The sequence below is a fragment of the Anabrus simplex genome, chromosome 13, assembly GCF_040414725.1.
Source record: "Anabrus simplex isolate iqAnaSimp1 chromosome 13, ASM4041472v1, whole genome shotgun sequence".
NCBI classification, from domain to species: domain Eukaryota; kingdom Metazoa; phylum Arthropoda; class Insecta; order Orthoptera; family Tettigoniidae; genus Anabrus; species Anabrus simplex.
Window position 1 is genome coordinate 95,710,777 of NC_090277.1, and position 16,471 is coordinate 95,727,247.

Genomic DNA, 16,471 nt, shown 5'->3' on the forward strand with positions numbered 1-16,471 from the left:
TGTTCTTGCATCTGATGGTCGAATGTTTAACACACCTAACAACATAACAAATGCACAATGCACAAAACACGATGTGAACAAACACTAACTGTTAGTTATACAGTAAAACCTCGTTAATTTGAAGTTGCTGGGACACAAAAATAGGACTTCGAATTACACGATTTCAAATTAGCTGCTAACTCGTAATTCAGAAATGCCAACCCTTGTTGCATTACAAAAACATTCTAAGACCTGTTACTGCATGCAATTAACCTTAATTCACAGTTGAAATCTTTCAAATGTTATGGAAAAAAACTTATTTCCAAAATGTATCCAACAAGGTGCATTTACAGTAATCAAATAATGCACTTGGATAAATCACTGGCAAACATAACCTCACGCAGAAAAAGAAAGGGAAAAAAAAAACACAATTCAAAGATGAGAAGAAATTATGCTGGCTTCCCTGTGCAAGCATTTTATTCATTGGATAACTGTACTGTTTGCATCTTTAGATACCTTGGACTTGCACGAAAAGTGGCGGATGCCCTTACAACATTGTGGTTCATCGAAGTTTCCTATGACAAGGGGAGGAAGTCTCTCGCTTCCGTCTGCATTGCAACACAGGAGAGTGACGCCACCCTTGTACGATTTGTTTCCTTTACCATAAGGCCATTTGGGCTCGGCACTGGCAATATTGTTCAGTGCCACCTGTCTGCCTCGCCAGTTTTCATGGTTTCTGCTTCTTCGCACACTGCCTGCTACGTGATATTGTGGCGTTCCTTAAAGTGATGAAGCCACCCCTCTGAACACAAACTCCAATCCCATCAGTAATGCCAGTTCATTTCCCATTCCCCTTAACCTCACCATTAACAGGGATATTGCTCACTCAAACATGCAACATAAAAACGAACACGTGTACCCCAAACTAAAATACCGTAACTAACAATAAACTAAAATACAGTACTAAAAAGACATAACTACGAAATATGTAACTGTACACTAAAACTTGACGAGTTCTATTGCGACACGGAAAAATTTCAAATTTAAATTACACTGAAAAACACTTTTTTTCTGATGTAAAGGCAGTTTAGAATTAAACGTTAATTTCAGTAATGGGACCAACAATGTTCTTCGAATTATGAATGAAACCATTTAAATAACGTGCAAAACTTGGCCTCATGTTTCTGGGAATGAGGGCTGCTTTGAATTAGGCAGTTTTTTTAATTAACTGATTTAGAATTATCAAAGTTCTACTGTAACCAGAACTCGGATTTTTAGGTGCCTAAAACAGGCTGTCAAATATAAGAACATAAATGGTGAGACACAAGCTAAGAATCATGAGATAAAACATAACATTTAAAACTGGATGATACATTGTGAACATTAAAATTTATGTTCTCTCTTGTAGTTGAATAATCAATAATCGTTGATCCATAAAACTCTTGATTCGGGATTTGCAGTCTCTTGATTACATTAAGGTACTAAGTGCCATGTGATGTTTACATTAGAGGTGAGAATAACAATATTATTGATTAAATTTCTTTGGTGTTTAACATGTTGAATGCCCATGCAAATAGCTTCTTGATTTAATGTCAAAATGAAGTGTGTTAATAACGGAATGGGCCGTGGGTCTTTGATTCAAGAGCATTTCCTCTGTTGTTGGGCCAAACGAAAAATGTGAACTCACCAGTGCTGAGGTTTGAGGGTTATAAATCTCTCTCTCTCTCTCTCTCTCTCTCTTTTTTTTTTTTTTTTTTTTTTTTTTTTTTTTTTTTAATCTGGTGAATATATGGATACTAGCTGATGTACCCATGCTTCGCTATGGGTTCTCAGAAAGACCGACTTCGTGGTTTTCCTAACTGAAGTCAACATAGGTCATTAAAAAAAAAACGCCAGTAGGAAAGTAGCGATTAAAAGCAATGTTATCATATAAAATAACTGATCAAATGAAAAACCCCACATTTTCGCACTTTTAACGAAGAATACTACGGTGCCAATGTAACAGTCCAAAGTTCCAGAGCTAGAGACTGAATAGCTCGAATGCTGTTATGAACCAGTGTGTTACGTACCTGCAGTATCAGAAAATTTATGAACCAGAGGAACGGCATGCTAAAGAAGAAAGTTATCTAACTCCCCAGCTACTTCCCACCAATATTCAGACACGCTGTTACACTCGGTACGACCAGGCGAGTTGGCCGTGGTTAGGGCCACGCAGCTGTGAGCTTGCATCTGGGAGATAGTTGATTCGAACCCCACTGTCGGCAGCCCTGAAGATGGTACCCCGTGGTTTCTCATTTTCACACCAGGCAAATGCTAGGGCTGTACCGTTATTAAGGCCATGGCCGCTTCCACCACACTCCTGGCCCTTCCCTGTCCAGCCATCGCCATAAGACCTATCTGTGCCAGTGCGATGTGAAGCAAATTTTAAATAATACTCGGTGCACAGCAGTAATCCTATCCGCCATAAGACCTATCTGTGCCAGTGCGATGTGAAGCAAATTTTAAATTATACTCGGTGCACAGCAGTAATCTTATCTATCAGAGTTGAGTGGCAAGAAAAGACAAAGCACATCACAACAAACATGGTCAATGTAATGTTATTGTTGATGAATTTTATGATCTTTCTATATTCTAGGCCTTCACAATTAGTTTTCTTTCGACTCTGTGATATTAGGGCATCTTATAAAATCATTTACAGTGTAGACTGTAGTTCTTTATTCTCCAACTTTACGTACCGATTTTCATTAAATTCTGTTAACCCATTTTCTTGTGACTTGAAACTGATAGGGACTTAGTAATAGACAAGAAAAATATTCCACCGATCAATACTATTTATTGTGAATGAATTATTGCACTAGTACCGGTTTTGGCCTCTCTTGGCCATCATCAGCTAGCACACAATATTTATAGTCATTAGACAAAATTACAAAGGTGTTACGTTAGAGCATCCGGATGTCTAATGAAAAATGGAAGTAAAATATATTGCAGTATGTTGCGTTAAAATATCTCTGATTGTAGGTGGTGATATATATATATATATATATATATATATAAAAAATAAGAGTTTTGTCTGTACATTGCTCAGAATTTAAAAAGGATGGCATTTCTCTATCAGTCGTGTCCACAGTAACAAGGAAATGCCCTTTATAATTTTCCGTAATTTCTGTCTGTCTCTATGTACATGCATCACGAGAAAATGGCTGAAGAGAATTTAATGAAAATCGGTATGCAAATTCGGGGGATAAGTCTCTATAATCTAGGCCATACAAAGTTGTATTCACGCCGAGTGAAATGGTAGTTCAGGGGAAGGCCTACAATTTAATTCTCAAATATTTATGCTATTAGTGGTCGTATCTTAACGAAAATTGGTACGCGAAGTCAGGGAATAAGTCACTACTTAGATAGATTACTCCAGCTGATGTTCCCTAGAAGGACAAAACCAGTACTAGTTTAAGGTAACAGCATGTACTGAACAGATGGATTCTTAATTAGAATATTTGAGTGTATTCTTAAATATTTTCAACTTGATTTCAAGTCAATATGGATGTTAAAATGGAGCTGTTAAAGGTTGTTGCTTGTAATGATCCTATTTAGAGTGGACAACGTCCTCATCGAGCGATAAAATCCTGAAACACGGCTATTTCTGCTGAGCAGAGGCCAAAGCAGACTGTCGTGTAGGTAATCCCCTCCCCTTTCCATTCGCTGAATGGATTAAAGTGGTTCTCAGTTAGTTCCTGGGATTAAACAATAGGTGGACGTGTGGACTCTGTCAGGTATCAACCCCTACCACATGACAGAGGGGTTCCCTCCAGCCTTTTAAATAGCAATGGTTCTGCTTGTTATGAGACTTTCATACTGTAACCACCAGCCAACTTGATTAAGAAGATATACTCAAAGAAAGATGCTGCATGTTGTTTTTAAGTTATTTTGTAAAATCTGTTACATATCTTTAAAATTTCATTTTATCAGGTCTCTTAACACATTTTATGATTTTTTTTTTCTTTACGTCGCACCGACACAGGTCTTATGGCGACGATGGGACAGGAAAGGCCTAACAATGGGAAGGAAGCGGCCGTGGCCTTAATTAAGGTACAGTCCCACCATTTGTCTGGTGTGAAAATGGGAAACCACGGAAAATCATCTTCAGGCTGCCGACAGTGGGGTTCAAACCCACTATCTCCCAGATGCAAGCTCACAGCTGCGCGCTCCTAACCGCACAGCCAACTCGTCCAGTTTTTATGAATTTTAAGATGTCTTCCATCACGACTTATTAACTGAAGATGAATGCCCCATAGATCTTCTGAGTAGAGTATTGTTCTCTTGCCAGTTCATAAACTAGACGAGGGACTTCTATGGCTGTGGTACATAGTGTCCACACGGCAAGATAAAAAGGTCATTTAGTAGCCATCCAGGCCAATCTCTGTGATGAAAACAAAACAGTGCCCCATTCGAGGCCACACTCCCTTTCGAGAGGATTTTTGCTATGGCCGCAGAGCATACTGTCTTCAAGGCAAGAGAAAAAGGTAATTTAATAGCTGTAACCTATCTTTACATCTGACTTAGTTCCTAATTAGACAGGTTGGCCGCCTTGTGCACCATTCGATCATGCTGTCCGCGAGAAAGAAACAAACGACAGTCATTCTGCGCCTAGATGTTTGTGATATATTACTGAATAAAGTGCAAAAGATCACGAAATGTACCGAATACCGCAAACACTGAGCGAGGTAGCTTAACCATGTGGTAAAAGTACACTAAGTTGATAACTAGGTTTTGCAATCGCGCTCAACCAATATAAATAGATATGGATGGCAGCTTGGGATTGGCTGGATGTCATTTTACATGCACAACCACCGGGCAGAACCAAGATCAGCCAAAATGTCAATTTAAAAACTATAATGTTCAGAGTTTAAAAAACAGCAACAACACAACAGTGCTAATGATCACTACAATACTCCTCACAACAATGACAGAGCTCAGCAACTCGAAGTGAAACAATGCAAGAAATGCGAACGTCAAATAACTCCCTTCTGCCCTCCTGTCCATAGTCATGCAAGACGAATAGTTTTCTAATCTGTACAGGGGAGTGTCTCGCCACGAGCCAGTCAAAGTGAAGATTGCTCTATGTTGTCGAATAGTGACCACAAGTCAGTTCTAGCCCTCGTGGGAGACGTTCCTGTTTCCGTGCTTTGTCTGTCATTACGCACAGCTTGGCAACCCCGAGGCCTAAATACCCAGTGCTGCCACTTCTTGTACACCGAGTGCTGTAATATATTCAGTGCGAGATTTTCACTGACGTCTTTGTTGAAATACAATATTTTATCCTATAAGAAGTATATTATCTCCGTGGTGTTAAGTAATGGCAAGTGCTAAAAACAAAGTTGTTCACAGTGAAAGGAGAGAGATAGCAACAGCGCATTCACTGTCTACTCTCCCTGCTCTTTCTGTTACACCAGGTGACGGAACTAGCACGTATATCACTTGGCTTCCAGGGTCTTACTTCAACTTGTCACGCTATAAAACTGCATCAACTCTGCTCACACCTTCTGTTCCACACACTGACTCCACCTCGGTTCACATACAGTACTCCACTCAGTACACAACGATGTGACTCCGGTGTGAAACTGATGACAACAAGCACTGCTGCCATCCCACTCACTTAACTGACTGTGATTAGCCTCCTTTTTATATCTTGACTAGCTGCAGTACCCAGCGTTGCCCGGATACTTTTTGAATGTTTACCCTTAAGATTTGTATTACCAGTCAGTTATGTATGAAGTGAATTTTTATAGAATTCCTTCTTGAGATGATGATTGATATTTTGCGATATATTATGTAGTTTAAGAGTAATTTAGATGTGTCTGATTTGAAGTTTTTCAAGTAAAACTCCATCCTGGTGGAAGCTTGAATTGTCTGGGAAGTGTTTGATCCTTTCAAAAAATACAGTAGTATGTGATAACTATATGTTTTTTGTTTTTTTTCACAATTTGTTTTACGACGCACTGACACAAATAGGTCTTACGGCGACGACGGGATAGGAAATGCCTGGGAGTGGGAAGGAAGCGGCCGTGGCCTTAATTAAGGTACAGCCCCAGCATTTGCCTGGTGTGAAAATGGGAAACCACGGAAAACCATCTTCAGGGCTGCCAAAAGTGGGGCTCGAACCCACCATCTCCCGGATGCAAGCTCACAGCCGTGCGCCCCTAACTGCACGGCCAACTTGCCGGTATATGTATTTAATCGTCGTGTTATAGATACATGTACACTATTTTAACTGTCAATGAAATTGTCATCGATGACCCTTGCAACCCCAAAAGCAGCGGATTCAACACTAAACTCTGTGATTTTAGACAATTTACTTTTAAGCCCCTCTCAGCGTCCCGTCTCAATGTAAGCTGAACGTGGACTTAAACAGTATCTAGAGGGTCACAATTCATCTCAGCGACATATAAACAATGAATTTGACATTAATATCAGTTCCTTTCCATTATTTTTACAAGTTATCTCCTCCCATTCCCCACCCCTTGTGGGGTTTGGAATGTTTAATCTCCACAGTACTTTTTTTTCCACATGATAAGTCATATATGTACCAAGTTTTGTTGAGAGCTATTCTGGAACATACCCACTTACATCCATAATCTCGATTAATTTTACATTCATTTTCACCCCTTCTCACCCTCTATACTAACTGCAGCTGAAGTATGACTTAACCAGCATCGAGTGTGTCACAGTTCAACTCAACGACCTCGTAAACAATGGATTCAACATTAATATCAGTCGTTTTTGTTTATTTTTATATTTCACACCCTCCCGTGGAGTGCTAGGGGGTGTTTTACTCCTACAGTATTTATTTCAGATAGTAAGTCATATGTGTACCAATTTTGAATGAGGGCTATGCCGGAAGAAACACACATACATCCATAATTTTGATCATTTTGAACATTTTCTTTTCCACACCTTCTCATCCCCATGCCAATCAGGGCTGAACTTAGACTTCAACAACATCCTGAGAGTCATTCACCTCAGAGACCCCAAAAACTATGGACTGTACATTATTTGTTGTTTTATTTTTAAATTTCACCCCTCTTTCTGTATTTTTTTTAATTCACCTCTGCCCCTAGGGGTGCTAGAGTTATCTGATCCTCAAAGTTTCTTCCAGATGGTAAGTCATATGTGTGCTAAGTTTGGTTGAGAGGTATGCTAGAACATACATGCATCCATAAACTCTGTTATTTTCCATTTTCTTTTCATCACCCATTCTCACCCACCTGCTGATTTGGACTGAACTTTGTCATGAATAGCATCCAGAGTGTCACAGTTCATGTCAGCAACCCCAAAAACTATGGATTTGACACAAATATTGGGAGTTTTTTATTATTTTTAAATTTCACTCCTAACCGTAGGGACTAGGGTTCTATTACTGCCCACAGAATTTTTTCTAGATAGTCATACCTGTATCAATTTTGGTTGAGAGCTATGTTCGAACATACATACGTCCATTATCTTGGTCATTTTAGAAACTTCGGTTTTCACCTTTTCTCACACCTATGCGAAAGGAGGCTGAACTGCGACTTTTAAAAATACTGAGTGTCACTACTCACCTCAGCGACCCCAAGAACTATGGGTTCGACACTATTTTTGATTATTCATATATCTCACCCCCTCCCATCACCACCCCTACAGGTGCTAGGGTTGTCATACCTCCACATAGTTTGTCTCCTGATAATAAGTCACTCCCGGAGTCCCGAAAACTATGGATTCAACACTAATATCGGTCGTTTTTAGTTATAATTATATTTTACTCCCTTCTCTAGGGGTTCTGTGTTACCCGCACAGTTGCCAAAATAGAGACTATTCAATGAAGTTAGATGAATCTTTTTCGCGATACAGTGGCTAGTTAGATATATTTGCATTATAAATTAAGTACGAAACATTATACAATTCAGCGAATGAAAGAAAAGAAAAGAAAAGAAAAGAAAAGAAAAGAAAAAAAAAAAGGAACTACTCCAAAAGTAAACTTCGAAGGACTCACAAAGTGCACACGAGAAATAAGATATAAAGAATGTATTACGTGCAGTAGGCAACCTGATTTACCTGTTCTGATTAAAAATGAAATGCTCGCTTTCGAATCCACACATAACCTCCGAACTCCAAACACAATCGCCATCTTTCGCGCATTGGTTCTGTTCGTGAAGTTGATTTGGGCTCGTTATTTCACCCAGACACAATACTGTATTATATTTGTACTAGTTCTACACGCGCACACGATTTCAATAAAGTAGTACACCAACGCAGTTTACAATGTTTTCTGAGTACGAAGTACTGTACTTGAAGATTGAGGGAAGTAGACCATGCAGCGGACTCACAAAATGGGTTCGAAGCACTTGAAGTAGTTCAGGAAAATACGTATCACCTAAATAACTGAGAGTGAGGAAATACGTATACAAGACTAGGAGATATAGGAAAAGCACAGGGACACAAGGTATACTAATCTTCACGCTAGAGTGGCCGTCTCAGCGACTTCTACAAAACATACACACCGGGCCAACATATAAGGGATAAGCTGGAGAGGGCAGTGGAACGACGGAGGGGTGGATATATGTGAGAGTGTAGGACTTTGGACAGATGGAAAGAAATATCTGAGCAGCGTATATGGGGGATGTAGAGAGCGCAAAGTGTCAGTGAAATCGTAAACAAAAGATGAAGAGGGGCGACAGTGTGTTGATATGAACATCAATGAAAATGTACACGCGATCGGTGGAGGGGGAGATGAGAATAAACGGTACCTATGTGTCTTGGTTGAAGAGGAGGCGTTAGGGAGGGCGGGAGGCAAATGAGAATATGATGAAATATGTAAGTAGTGTCAATGTATTGTGGGAAAGTGGGGTTAGAGTTGTAAATTAGAGTGATCTAAGAACCGATTTAAGATACGTATGATTGTGGGAGAGGCCTTGTATACGAGACATGCAATTGACGAGGGGAGTGGATAATTGTATTGTATTAAGCTGGAGTACAGGCATCGGCGAGGAGAGTTGTACAATGGGCATTGGAAAAAGAGATGATTGATATCATCATCTACAGATCCACAATGACGTAGGGGATGCTGTTGTAAGCGAAATCGAAATTTATATAGAGGTATGAGGGAATGGTTAAAGCGAAGACGTATGATATTGATGATATGACGACGAGTGTAGGTGGCGTGATGATACCAGAAAGTAGTAGGTAATATGGGTTGGAGACTATGATAGAATTTGCCCTTCTGACATGCAGATTTTGTCCATGTGTTTTGCCATAATTGTCGTTGTTGTGATTTGAGGAGAGATATGAAATCTGTGGCTGAAACAGAAAATGTAGCTGGGGTTGTAGATAATAGGGAAGCCTCTTTCGCTAATCGATCGGCTCGTTCATTACCTGGTATGTTCTTATGTGCAGGTATCAAAATAAGGGTTACTTGGACACCTAATTGGTGTAAATTGAAGAGGATATGTTTTACATTATACACATACCAGTTCAGCGTAAACTTGTTAGATTTTAGTGTTTGGAGCACGGGGAGAGAGTCAGTGAATATATTAGCAGATTGTATGGATGAATTTTTTATGTACAGTAATGTTTATCGTATGGCAAGGAGTTCAGCATAAAAAATAGAAAAGTGGGACGATAAGTGAAACAATTCAGCATACTGAGTCTGTTCGTAATAAAAAGCAGCGCCGACACCACAAGAATTTTTGGATCCATCAGTATAAAAATTGGGACAGGCATTAGTGGATGAAATGCGAACTTTTTTAGAATGGAGAGGAAAAAATGAAAGCCGGTAAGGGAGCATAGCAAAAGATTCTTTTCGCGCATTGGGACATTAGCCAGTGCGCATTGGAACCACCGCCGTCTCGATACTCCAAATCCGACCACACCAAAAGACGTTTCAAATACGTTGGTTATACCAAAGCCTACTAGATACTAGAAGGCCAGGACAGAGAGCCAATTTCTTGCATTAAAAGCAGGGTAATAGTTTTTCTCATTCCCACCGCTAGGTTCGCGTTTATGTTCTGTTGTTTGACGCGAATTCTATGATTACGTGTGTTACTGCAACATGTTTTATGAGAAGAAATAACATATTAAACTTCGTTTTATAAGGAAAGGCCTTATCTAACGTGAAATTGAAGAGTTTTGTCCCTTTTTAATTTATTTGGTCTCACGATTTGCAATATATGGATGGTTGCTGAGATGCACTTAACATTTGTTTAGTTATGTGCTTCCAAATTACCGTCAATGTGGTGGTGGTGATTATTGTTTTAAGAGGAAGTACAACTAGGCAACCATCCTCTATATAACACTAATCAGAGAGAACAACTGGAAGGGACCACACACTTCGAAAAATGAAAGTATCGGCCAGAGGAAGACAAGGGCCACAAAGGGCGTGAAAATGAGACTCCCTAGCCCTCGGAAACCTAATAGCGTCGGGGTCGGCAAAGAACCAGAGTTGACCAAGGAAGGGCGGATAGGATACATGCAAGTTAGGAGCCTGGCACAAGTAAGTGGAAGAAATTCCAGGACTCAGCTAAGTGCCCCGTGGTCGCCAACCCACGCTCCAAATTACTGAGCCCCTGGGTCCAATTGCCGTCAAGTTTCTCTTTCCATTCTGTAGGTTTATTGTTGCGTGCCTAATTGCACATCTGACACAGCGAAGAAATATACACATATATAAATTTTCACCTTTTCCCTAAAGATCCGAGTTTAGGGGACAAACGGAGGCTTACTATTTCTCGACAGGGCAACAGAAAAGGATCTCTTTGGGTTCCTAACGATAACTCCAGAATATGTAGCTTGCACTTTGTCGAATCAGATTACAGTGTAAGCACTGTGAGGGGAATTCTGCTCCCCGACAAAGTGCCGACGCAAATTCGTCTTCTTCTTTAAAATGTATTAATATTTACATCGCGGGCGTTAGAATATCTCGGAAAATGTAACCTTGTCCGAAAGCTGAAATTCCTTACCGCAACAAAGTTTAAAGAGACGTTTCAGTGCCGCGATTGTGATCAAGCACACATCACGTACGTTATACTTACAGACTTTTTCAGGCCTGTTCTTGATATTAATGCAAAGAAAGTGACTAAAGACTGTGATTTATCAAACAAATTCAAGAGAAAGCTCTGGGCAGAAAAGGGTTGAAATTATAGAAATATGGAAAAATCGTGTGAGTACTTCTATTTAGGCCTAATTCCTTATTCTTGTGTGATACTCAAGTGCAAAATGAAAGAAATATATGTAGTGTGTTCTAAGTTGTTTTATATGTTTATATCTGATTCACACCGGGCATAATGATAATAAAATGTATTATTTCACGTTATTGTATGAATCTTCAATATAAGAATATAGACAGAACATGAGAACAACAGAACATAAACGCGATCCAAGCGGCCATTGCCTGAACTACTTTGTTCGCCCAGAAATGTGTCGGCTTGTCCAGGCCTTCTATTATAGCGTAGGCAACGGTTATACCTACAAAAATGTTCAGGCCTGTTCTTGATAATAATGAGAGAAAGTGACTAATAACTGTGATTTATTAAACAAATTCAAGAACAAGCCTCAGAACAGAACAGTGTTGAAATTATAGAAATAGGAAAAAATCGGGTGAGTACTTCTATTTAGACCTATTTCCCTATTCTTTATTCTTGTATGATAAACAAGTGCAAGATGAAAGTCTAGTATGTTCTAAGTTGTTTTATATATTTATATCTGATTCACACCGGGCATAATGATAATAAAAATGTATTATTTCGCGTTATTGTATGAATCTTCCATGTAAGGATATAGACAGAACATGAGAACAACAGAACATAAACGCGATCCAAGTGACCATTGCCTGAAGTACTTTGTTCGCCCAAAAATGTGTCGGCTTGTCCAGGCCTTCTATTATAGCGTAGGTAACGGTGCATACAGACCTTGTTCAGAAGTAGTTCAAAGAATATAACAATGTAATTATAACACTAACACACCGTTACAGGTAATGCAACTTTCTCACTAAGTTAAGCTTTTCCTTAACCATGAAAATAAAAAAGTCAGCTGTTTTAGGTCTTGTACAGGCTGGACAAACCTGTAAAATTGATTTTTGTATAAACTCTTGACTTTATACAGATGTAAAGTTTTTTTAAATGTAAATTTCCTTTAAATAAATTCCTAGTTTACACGTTGAAGAATAATAATTTTTCCTTTTTCCTGTCCCCATTCGTTCCCCTGCCTTTCTTCGCCCCATTTTATGGCAAGTCAATTCCCCTCCCCCCCCGCCCATTTCTTCATAGTTACGTGATTTTTTTCAGAAGCGAGTTGTGTATCCTTTTAAAAAATCATGAAACGCCAAGTATTGTATTTCAAATTCATTTTAACCATCTGAATAGCTGTCTTATAGTAGGCAGTTTATTTAGTTAAGTTTCCCCCCTATATTCACACCTTATTCATTACAGAAAATACACATTCGTGTGCCACATTCTTACCAAGAAATAATAAAACAATTTCTGGGACGGTAAATATATTATCACACGGCTTTTGCTTCAATGAAATTCGTTGATGATAGTCATTTGATTTAACTTAGAGTTAACTGGAACTATATACCAAATATCCTGCCCTTACCTGAGGCGTTTCCTTCAAGATACACAAGGCCGGGAAATACAGCACACTAGACTCATCCTCACCGCCGTCCTCAAGATATTTCCGGCAAGTGCCGCTAGAGTTCTCTATACTGATCTGTCTCGCCCGCTCATTACAACACGCTCGAATATGAAAAACTATAAAAATTCATTTCTGAAGTCAGCAAACAGATATGAGAGCAAAGATAGACCAAGAGCAATTGTTTGACTTATTTTCTACAACGTATTTCTTACAATATGCTTAAACGAAATAAGTATTCAATCAATCAATGCTGATCTCCATTTAGGGCAGTCGCCCAGGTGGCAGATTCCCTATCTGTTGTTTTCCTAGCCTTTTCTTAAATGATTTCAAATAAATTGGAAATTTATTGAACGTCTCCCCTGGTAATTTATTCCAATCCCTAACTCCCCTTCCTATAAATTAATATTTGCCCCAGTTTGTCCTCTTGAATTCCAACTTTATCTTCATATTGTGATCTTTCTTACATTTATAAACGCCACTCAAACTTATTCGTCTACTAATGTCGTTCCACGCCATCTCTCCGCTGATAGCTCGGATCATACAACTTAGTCGAGCAGCTCGTCTCCTTTCTCTCAATTCTTCCAAACCCAAACTTTGCAACATTTTTTGTAACGCTACTCTTTTGTCGGAAATCACCCAGAACAAACCGAGCTGCTTTTCTTTGGATTTTTTTCAGTTCTTGAATCAGGTAATCCTGGTGAGGGTCCCATACACTGGAACCATACTCCAGTTGGGATCTTACCAATGACTTATATGCCCTCTCCTTTACTTCCTTACTACAACCCCTAAATACCCTCATAACCATGTGCAGAGATCTGTACCCTTTATTTACAATCATATTTATGTGATTACCCCAATGAAGATCCTTCCTTATATTAACACCTAGATACTTACAATGATCCCCAAAAGGAACTTTCACCCCATCAACGCAGTAATTAAAACTGAGAGGACTTTTACTATTTGTGAAACTCACAACCTGACTTTTAACCCCATTTATCAACATACCATTGCCTGCTGTCCATCTCACAATATTTTCGAGATCACGCTGCAGTTGCTCACAACCTTGTAACTTATTTATCACTCTATAGAGAATAACATCATCCGCAAAAAGCCTTACCTCAGATTCCACTCCTTTACTCATATCATTTATATATATAAGAAAACATAAAGGTCCGATAATACTGCCTTGAGGAATTCCCCTCTTAATTATTACAGGGTCAGATAAAGCTTCACCTACTCTAATTCTCTGAGATCTATTTTCTAGAAATATAGCAACCCATTCAGTCACTCTTTTGTCTAGTCCAATTGCACTCATTTTTGCCAGTAGCCTCCCATGATCCATCCTATCAAATGCTTTAGACAGGTCAATCGCGATACAGTCCATTTGACCTCCAGAATCCAAGATATCTGCTATATCTTGCTGGAATTCTACGAGTTGAGCTTCAGTGGAATAACCTTTCCTAAAACCGAACTGCCTTCTATCGAACCAGTTATTAATTTCACAAACATGTCTAATATAATCAGAAAGAATGCCTTCCCAAAGCTTACATACAATGCACGTCAAACTTACTGGCCTGTAGTTTTCACGAAAGAAGCAGAGAAATCTGATAGCGAGTTTGTCACTTCTTACCGAGTCCTTTAATTGTGCCTCAGAGTATCCGATAAGCGGATCGAGATTGCGGTCATAAATAACTTTGGGTTTAATCGCCCTTCCACCAATTATCAGCGATCCAATCTTTTCCGCCGCACATCTGATATTGTGACATTCGTATTGAAGCCGCTGTTTGGTGATCGATGTTATTCCCGTTACGCAAATTTTTAGCGTCGTTTCACCGTATTTCTCTTTTTTCTTCCTGTAAAATTAAATTTGTGTTCGCCTCTGTGGTGTAGTGGTTAGTGTGATTAGCTATCACCCCCGGAGGTCCTGGTTCGATTCCTGGCCCTGCCACGAAATTTGAAAAGTGGTACGAAGGCTGGAACGGGGTCCGCTCTGCCTAGGGAGGTAATCTAAGTATAGATGGGTTCGATTCCCATCTCAGCCATCCTCGAATTGGTTTTCCGTGGTTTCCCACATCTCCTCCAGGCAAATGCCAGGATAGTACCTAACTTAAGGCCACGGCCACTTCCTTCCCTCTTTCCTGCCTGTCCTTTCCAATCTTCCAATCCCTCCACAAGGCCTCAGTTCAGCATAGCATGTGAGGCTGCCTGGGCGAGGTACTGGCCATCCTCCTCAGCTGTATCCTCCGACCCAAAGTCTGGTGTTCCAGGACACTACCCTTGAGCGGTAGAGGTGGGATCCCTCATTGAGTCCGAGGGTAAAACCGAGCCGAGAGGGTAAACGGATGAAGAAAGAAGAAGGAGATTAAATTCTTTCTAACAGGAATAAAGCTCTTAAATGACCAATTTTAGCATGCTTTTCAATTTGGTTTGCTTTTTGGTCAAGTTCAGATATCGTGAAGCTTTTTTTTCTCATTTCATTACACGTATCCAACTTCTCAATTGACAGATTTAATTTCCTCATCCGTATATATATATTTTTTTTAAGATTTAACATAGGTACTCTTAGACTTTCCCTGATATAGAAACAAGACTTGTACTCCTTTTTCGTTTGCGACCGTCGTATGAAGACATGGTATGTTCATCGTTATCTGAGGTCGATCGCTTCTCCAAACTCGGAAAACAGATCTACGTCTATTTTTATTACGGCAGGGAACACCACATCTCTAATCTCGTACCCTGCCGTGCCAACCAGCATAATTAGGCCAGACACCAAACAGGAAGTCGGCCTCCCCAAAATACCAAACTGTGTCATTAAAGGCGTAGATCTCGCCCTCACGGACGGAGAACTCCTCCGTTCGCTCCAAACCAGAGGCGTCCCAGCAACAAATCTATTCAGGATACTAGAAAATTTCATACCAACAGACAGTGTACTAGTTCAACTTGCCACGGTGAACGATGTTCAGAAGGCGCTGAAATATGGAATCTACATTCAAGGATGGCCACACATCGTGGAACCAAGCCCGAAACACATGGAAAACGATTTCGAACCGAAACCGGGAACCCGGCCGCCTGCATTCATTCCTCCACCGCAGTCTCCGAAACCTGGATCCAGCCACCTCCCTACACCCCACCACCACAGCCCCAGTTTATATATATACAACCCCTACCACTACTATTACCACCACTGTCGCTACCTATCCTACCCTCACCTCATCCAAAACCCCCATAACCACCAGTCATGACCCACCCCTCCCCAATCATGATGTCTCCCATCTCCACTACTCCAACCAGCCAACCAAACACAACAGCCCGGCCACCCGCTGAGGAAGCAATGGAGACAACCAGACCAACAACACCACCACCAGCGCCCGAATGCAACAGAACACCACCACCACCACCGCCCGAGTGCAACCCCAGCTGCGTCGTGCTGGGCGTGAACCCAGGCATACCTCTAAACCTCATCAGCCAGGAACTACGACTCGCAGGACTCGACCTTCAACGTGCATCGAGAATCCACAATGAAGCCGGACCTACCTTTATGCTGAGACTCCAGCTCCAGACAGCAGAAGCAGCTCAGCGACTAATACAGCAGGAGATGAAACTCTTCGACCGCCACCACCGAGTGGAGCCATCTCGATCACCCCCGCAAGTCCCCTCTCGTCATACCACTCCTCGCAAACGCGCCCGGCTTCCCAAACCCCAACCCCACCCACAAAACCGTTCCTACCTTCTCCATGTTCTACTCACATCCCTGCTAAACTTCTCCTCCCTCTACCAACAAATCAACCACCTCCTATTCTCCAACTCCCAACAATAACTATCAAATAACTGT

The 16,471-nt window shown here is 40.5% G+C and overlaps 1 protein-coding gene across 1 annotated transcript in view; it reads right to left on the minus strand.

Moving 5' to 3' along the window:
* Positions 1 to 8,212, minus strand: part of mRpL19 (mitochondrial ribosomal protein L19) — a 30,016-nt gene extending 21,804 nt beyond the window's left edge. Inside the window, exon 1 of the mRNA XM_067156846.2 lies at positions 8,071 to 8,212. Coding sequence (XP_067012947.2) covers positions 8,071 to 8,143 — 73 coding nt within the window. The 5' untranslated portion in view covers positions 8,144 to 8,212. The remainder of the gene's footprint in view (positions 1 to 8,070) is intronic.
* Between the last annotated feature and the right edge of the window lie 8,259 nt (positions 8,213 to 16,471).